Source organism: Bison bison, unplaced genomic scaffold (genome assembly GCF_000754665.1).
Source record: "Bison bison bison isolate TAMUID 2011002044 unplaced genomic scaffold, Bison_UMD1.0 scf7180017864180, whole genome shotgun sequence".
In the NCBI taxonomy this organism is placed as follows: Eukaryota; Metazoa; Chordata; class Mammalia; order Artiodactyla; family Bovidae; genus Bison; species Bison bison.
The window spans coordinates 262966-270226 of record NW_011494752.1 but is presented as its reverse complement, the minus strand read 5'-3'; the positions used below and the strand labels follow the sequence as shown (position 1 = coordinate 270226).

General features: G+C 45.6%; 1 protein-coding gene across 2 annotated transcripts in view; it reads left to right on the top strand.

Moving 5' to 3' along the window:
- The first annotated feature begins 877 nt into the window (after positions 1-877).
- G6PC (glucose-6-phosphatase, catalytic subunit) overlaps positions 878-7261 on the top strand; it is a 9755-nt gene continuing 3371 nt past the window's right edge. Inside the window, exons 1-3 of one of the 2 annotated variants that reach the window (XM_010842485.1) lie at positions 878-1145; positions 4140-4249; positions 6628-6733. In XM_010842485.1, the coding sequence (XP_010840787.1) occupies positions 1111-1145; positions 4140-4249; positions 6628-6733 (251 nt within the window). In that variant the 5' untranslated portion in view covers positions 878-1110. Of the gene's footprint in view, positions 1316-4139; positions 4250-6627; positions 6734-7261 lie in introns of both variants that reach the window. The other variant, XM_010842484.1, reaches the window with a different exon arrangement.

Sequence of the window (7261 nt, the reverse complement as noted above, 5' to 3'; positions counted from 1 at the left end):
TATGCTTATCTATCTATCTGTATATATCCAAGTACAAATGAAAGAAAACTCAAAGTACAAAGCCCTTTCCAGAGTCCCAGTCCCCAGTTTGCTTGTGATTTTATTTAGAACTATTTATTCATTGTATGGGCTTCCCAGGTAGCTGAGGAGACTCGGGTTCAATCCCTGGGTTGGGAAGATCCCCTGGAGAAGGAAATGGCAACCTACTCCAGTATTCTTGCCTAGGAAATCCCATGGAAGAAGGAGCCTTATGGGCTACAGTCCATGGAGTCACAAAGAGTCAGACACAACTTAGTGACTAAGCAGCAGCAGCAGCAGCAGCAGTTCATCATACTGTTTTTCACTGAGCCACCGCGCACACACACATGCACTCTATTGCTTATACTTATGTGTTAAAACCCCAAAGGTCCTCACTTTAAGGACGTTAAATGAATTAATCAGTGCATTCAAAGATGATTATTTTCTGGACCTAAGAGATACAGAGCCAATACTGGAAAGAGGGTTTGATCTCCCAAAATCAGAGACATTTTCCAGATCCTAGTGAAATTCAGAAATGTCCAGCAATGTGACAGTCCCCACTACAATAGAACTTATTATATTTTAAAATTTAACTATTTAAAACTTGAATTGCTAGAGCACCAAGACTTTTCTTTGTTCCCAAATAAGTGCCATTGCAGACGGGAAGTCAGACATCTTTGCAAGAACCATGGCAGATTTAGACTCTGTCCTGTGTCTCTGGCCAGGTTTCAGAACCAGGAGGGCAACCCCTTGTACCGTCAAGCAGCCATGCCAAAGTTAATAATTGGCTGTGCCAGCCCATGGCTGATCAGGCTGTTTTTGTGTGCCTGTTTTTCTATTTTACGTAAATCACACTTTACATGTTTGCATCAACCTAGTGGTGATGCACCTTTGATCAATAGATTTTAGACAAAAGTGGTTTTTGAGTCCAAAGATCAGGGCTGGGTTGGCCTGCAGACTGGATACAGGGTGTATAAAACAGAGGCAAGGCACAGGCTGATAGCAGAGCAATCACCACCCAGTCTGAAATAACTGCAAGGGCACAGCCGAAGGCTTCCTGAGTGAGGATGGAGAAGGGAATGAACGTTCTACATGACTTTGGGATCCAGTCAACACACTACCTCCAGGTGAATTACCAGAACTCCCAGGATTGGTTCATCTTGGTGTCTGTGATTGCAGATCTCAGGAATGCCTTTTATGTCCTCTTCCCCATTTGGTTCCATCTTCGAGAAGCTGTGGGCATCAAACTCCTCTGGGTAGCTGTGATTGGAGATTGGCTCAACCTCGTCTTTAAGTGGTGAGTAAGAGCCGGACAAAGAGGAAATCAGCAAGGAAAGAGGCTGGCATTGTCTTTGGAAATGTCTGTCCATCAGAAGTTGCTTTTTCATGCTATTCATGCAATTGTAGTTTACTCCCTACCTGTCTCTGGATCCTCTATAGAAAGAGAGAAGACAGAAAACCCTGTCAGTGAGTGAAGATACAGGAAAGACTAATATGGATGGAAGGCCAGCTAGACCTAGTGAATTATAGGCTATAAGCAAAGAAATGCCATTTTTCTGTTTGCTTGTTTTTGTGTTTTTTGTTTGTTTTTCTGGCTGCTCTGGGTCTTGGTGGCTGTGTGCAGGGTTTCTAAAGTTGGAGAGAGCAGGGGCTACTCTCTAGTTGGGATGTATGGGCTTCTTGTTGTAGCAGCTTCCCTTATTGTGGTGCACAGGCTCTAGAGCTCAGGCTTCAGTAATTCTGGCGCATGGGTTTAGTTGCTTTGCAGCATGTGGGATCTTCCCGGAGCAGGGATCAAACCCGTGTCCCCTGCATTGGCAGGTGAATTCTTAACCAATGGACTACCAGGGAAGTCTGAAACTCTGTTTTATTACTTTGAAGCAGCATAGATGACACAAAGATAGAAGGAAGAAAGATGAGGTATGAAAAAAGGAAACAGGCAATTTCAAAACCCATTGTGTGAGGTCATGAAAAGCAATTCAGAGACCTCTCTTGTTCAGCCATCTTTATGTCTTGGGCAACTCAGAGCAACTCTCTGAGTTTCTGTTTTATAATCTGTAAACCTAGATTATCTCTGGGATCTTAATAATTACTATAGTTATCAACAATTGTTGATCCTGTAGTATGTGCCAGGCCACATGCTAAGCACTTTTTTATAGGGTATTACTAGTAAGAGCGGAGAAGGCAATGGCACCCCACTCCAGTACTCTTGCCTGGAAAATCCTATGGACGGAGTAGCCTGGTAGGCTGCAGTCCATGGGGTCACTGAGGGTCGGGCACGACTGAGCGACTTCACTTTCACTTTTCACTTTCATGCACTGGAGAAGGAAATGGCAACCCACTCCAGTGTTCTTGCCTGAAGAATCCCAGGGACGGGGGAGCCTGGTGGGCTGCCGTCTATGGGGTTGCACAGAGTCGGACATGACTGAAGTGACTTAGCAGCAGCAGTAAGACTAAGGCACTGAGTTAAGTGACTACAAAAACACAGGTAGTAAATGTCAGAGTAAGGATTCAAGCCCAGGCAGGCTGACTTCATAGGCAAGGCTCTAAAGAATTATGTTATATCCAGTGCTAATAAACTGACTTTCAAAAGGTAAAGAAGCCCTAATTTTAGTATTTGCCAATTTCTACTGTGTCTGTTATCCCATTATGACCACTTTCAAGCTATCAATGGGTCTGGCTTGAAAAAACCCTGAATATTTTACAACTGTTAGCCAGTACCAGTTGACTCCAACACATCACTGTTTTGGTCTCTATTTCTTCATGTAGAAAATGAACAGTTTGGACCAGCTGCCCTCAGAGACTTTTACCATCCCTAAAATTATCTTTGTTCAGTGTCAGGTGCTTCTTAAGATCTCTTCTAGCTTTAATTTTCTTTGGCCATAAACAAGAAAAGTCTCGAACATTGTTATTGGGCTCAGAAGCCCAAGGCATACTGACGGGATTCTGAAATTTCTGTTGAAAAACCTACCAAGTTTTGCCTATAACTTCCATTTTCTCTAACTTGGTAGAGGTCAGAGTTAGTGGCTGTCGCCAGTTTTAGTGAGAAGTCACTATTCCTCCACTGCAGAGCAAAAGAAGCATCCTGACTGACCCTTCACACCTGTTTCCACAATGAAAAACATGCTTTCAAAGGGGAAGTGGCTGATCTGAGATATTCTGTTTCAAAGCCGGAGGATACAAAACAAGCAAATAGTAGCTATGTATGTCCTTACAGAAAGTGATTCTGATGGAAATAGAGACCACAAGGGAGGCTTGTCCTTGGGGCTCGGGCTCAGTCTCTGAAGTCCGGAAGAAACCCAAGACTTTGGAGGCCTGAAGAAATGAGCTGTAGGATACACAAATCCAAGTCGCAAACTGTAGTCCCTAGGCATCCTTCTAGGGCAAATTCTTCTCAGGGTTAAAAAAAAAAAGTTACATAGCTGCTGTTAATCTGCCTGCCAATACAGGAGCCTCAGGAGATCTAGGTTCTATCCTTAGGTCAGGAAGATCTCCTCGAGAAGGAAACAGAAACCCACTCCATTATTTTTGACTGAGAAATCCCATGGACAGAGGAACCTGGAGGGCTACAGTCTATGGAGTCACAAGAGTGGGACACGACTTACCAACTAAACCACCAGTGAAAGGGAAGTCGCTCAGTCGTGTCCGACTCTTTGCGACCGCATAGACTGTAGCCTAGCAGGCTCCTCTGTCCATGGGATTTTCCAGGCAATAGTACTGGAGTGGATTGCCATTTCCTTCTCCAGGGGATCTTCCCAACCCAAGGCTTGAACCCGGGTCTCCCGCATTGTAGACAGACGCTTTACCATCTGAGCCACCAGGGAATTCCTAGCTGCTGTTAATATGGTTTTGAGGATATGGGATTTATTTATTTATGTTTGAATAAACAATACCTCCAAAGGCAAAATTCACAAGTTCTGTAAAGGATGCTCCATAAATGTCTCCCTCCCTCCCTCCCTCCTGCATTTCCCTAACAGCTCAGTTCCCCTTCTTGGAGGGGCTCGTGTTCTGGGTTGGATCTTATGGATCTTCTCCTTGAGCTACGCTCTCTTCTTGAAGCTGTGGCGTCGGGCCAAAGCATTCCTTCAGTAACTCCAGACCCTCGTTCTGCTTTTTCACAGGATTCTCTTTGGACAGCGCCCATACTGGTGGGTTTTGGATACCGACTACTACAGCAACACCTCGGCACCGCTGATAAAGCAGTTCCCGGTCACCTGTGAGACCGGCCCAGGTGAGAGGCCCAGCCCTCATCCAGACAGAAGCTGGGGGGGCCGTGCCCATTGTGGACACCTGGTAACATTCGTGCTGGATGAAGCTGTCTTTGAAGGGGACGTGCACAGAGCCACTCCTTCAAGCTCTGGTCATGGTCTTGGATTTGGTACAACTCCATCTGAATTCACTTGCAGCCAGGCCTTCCAGAATAGCCTGTGACTGCCAGTTTGGAATCTGCCTAATGTTTTCAGAACAGAAATTGCTAGTTCAGAGAGGCAAGGGCTCCCTCACAGACAAAGGGCTCATGAGAGTAACTGTGCTGTGGCCCTTTGTCCAGGAAGGGAACATGGTAGAGGCCTGAGCCCCTGGTCATCCTTTCCAGAAGTCTGGCCAGGGAGATGTGTCTTCCCCAGCTGATCGTTCAGTCCCATACCCTATCTGTACTTTACTAGTTACACCCAGACAGGCATTGTTCAGCCAAATTATAGATTTCATTTTTCAGTAAAAAAAAGGAATTTTCAACCCCTCCGCTCCCCTACAGGTCTCAGTGTTAGTGTCCTAAACTCAGGGGCCCTATCCCTGATTCCCAGACTAGGGCATTGCCCTTGGTTATTTGTTTACACGAAACCTCGATTCACTTTAGAGTATATTCACTCATTCAAATGTTATTTATTTAGTATCTGTACCAAACATTGTTCTAGGCACTTGAAATGCCTCAATGAATAAAACAAAGATCCCTACCCTTGGGAATTCCCTGGTGGTTCAATGGTTCAGCACTTCACTCGGCGCTTTCACTGTGGGTGGGTGCTCAGTTGCTCAGTCATGTCCAGCTCTTTGCGACCAGCTCTTTGGACTCTAGCCCGCTAGGCTCCTCTGTCCATGAAATTTTCCAGGCAGGAATACTGGAATGAGTTGCCATTTCCTCCTCCAGGGGATCTTCCCAACCCAGGAATCAAACCCGAGTCTCCTTAGGCTCCTGCATTGGCAGCCAGATTCTTTACCACTGAGCCATCTGGGAAGCCCTCCCTGTGGTGGCTCAGGTTCAGTCTCTGGAACTAAGATCCCACAAGCTGTGTGGTGCAGCTTAAAAAAAAAAGGCTCCTACTCTTGTGGAGCTTATATTTGAATGAGATGTGTGTGTGTGTGTGTGTGTGCGAGAGAGAGAGAGAGAGAGAGAGAGAGAGATAAAAAATCATAATACACAAGTAAAATATTTAGGATATTAGAAGAAGGAGGAGGATGAGGAAGAAAGGCAAGGGTTTATGTGGGGTTCCCTGGAAAGCAGACTCAGATGGAGATCAGCACACAGGAGGTGCTACACTCGAGAGCAGTACTTGTGGAAGGAAGGGATGGAAGCCACCTGGGCAGAAGTCTAATTGCCATTCAGTCTCAGCTAACCCCATAGGAGCTCTGAATTGATTCAAGGGGACCAGGTCTTATACCCCAATAGAGATGAGTGATTGGGTGCAGGATCCCCCCCAGGAAAGGGTAGTAATAGAGATGAGTGATTGGGTGCAGGGTCCCCCCAGGGAAAGGGTAGTTTTGATCAAGATGGCTCTCATCAGCCCAGGGCAATGTCCAGTGAAGTCTGAGCACTGAGAGCCACCTGCAACCACACTCTCAACAACAGAAAGGAAAAATAAATTCTTTAGTCCAGAAAAGGATCCTGTGGCACAGGGCCCTCCACCTTTCAGGAAAAGGAGACCAGGAATAGCAATTGGATGCAGTGTTAAATAGAGTGGTCAGGGAAGGACTCACTGAGAAGGAGAAATCTGTGCAAAAACTTGAAGGAGGCGAGAGAATTAGCCAATAAATCCTGGAGGAAGAGGTGTCTGGATAGAAAGACCAATGTCACAGACACTGAGGAGGAAGTGTGTTTCAAGGAGAGCAATGAGGCCAGCACAGCCAGAGCTGAGTGAGCAAAGAGAGTAGAAGAGAGGTAATGGAGGGCAGATCGATTTGCAATTATATACCCAGCAGGCTGGTTCTGTGTGTAATCTCTAGACTGTATATAGACTGTATAATCTCAAGAGCTGAGGCTTTCTCTGACTGTGCCACACACTGTTCTCCCAGAGCCTAGCACATTGCTGGTCATGTAGTAGGAGCTTAATAGATATGTGGTACATAGATAACTAAATAGGTAAATGAATGGATGGCAGGATGGGTAGATGGGTGGAAGGATGGATGGGTGGATGGATAATTGAATCAATGGATGAAAAGATAGATGGCTGGCTGGATGGATGTAAAGATGGATAGATGTCTGGCTGGATAGATGGATGAAAAGATGGAAGGAAGGATGAATGGATGGATGGATGGATAGATGATGCCCCCTAGCAATCTCCCAGATGAAGATTTTTCAGCTTTGGTTCATTCATTCATCTCTTTCCTATTCTTTAGGGAGTCCCTCTGGCCACGCCATGGGTACAGCAGGTGTATACTATGTGATGGTCACATCCACCCTCTCTATCTTTCGTGGAAAGAAAAAGCCAACCTACAGATTTCGGTAAGAACTCAGCTCTGGGTTATGGGTGGTGGATGGCAGGAGGTGTCTCTGTAGCGGACATACCGCTTGCTCTTCCTCCATGCCCTCTGCCCACCTCATGCCTTGGGGTGGTACTAAAAAGAGTTGTGGCATTTCTGCCAGGAGTAAACATTAGAGTCACAGAATGTTAGGGGTAGAAGGGACCCATATGGGCAACATCTAATTTTAGAGATCAGGAACAAGGCCTAACAGAAGAGGGCTTTCTCAAGATCAGCTAGTGAGGAAGAAGCAGGCGGTAAATAAAAGCCCATTTCCGTACCAAACATTGGGATGCCCCATCCAGGTTGAAATAAACAAAGAAGCAGAAGACACTATTTTTATGGGGAATTCTGAGTATGCAGCCACTGAGCAAATTCTTCATTATGAAACATAAAATAGAGAGGTTGAAATTCACATACACAGGGGTTCACCACTTGCCACGGCTATCTTTGAAATTTTGAGTACAGTCTTCAACTTACAAAAAATTCCGCTAATACAACCTGAGTTTGC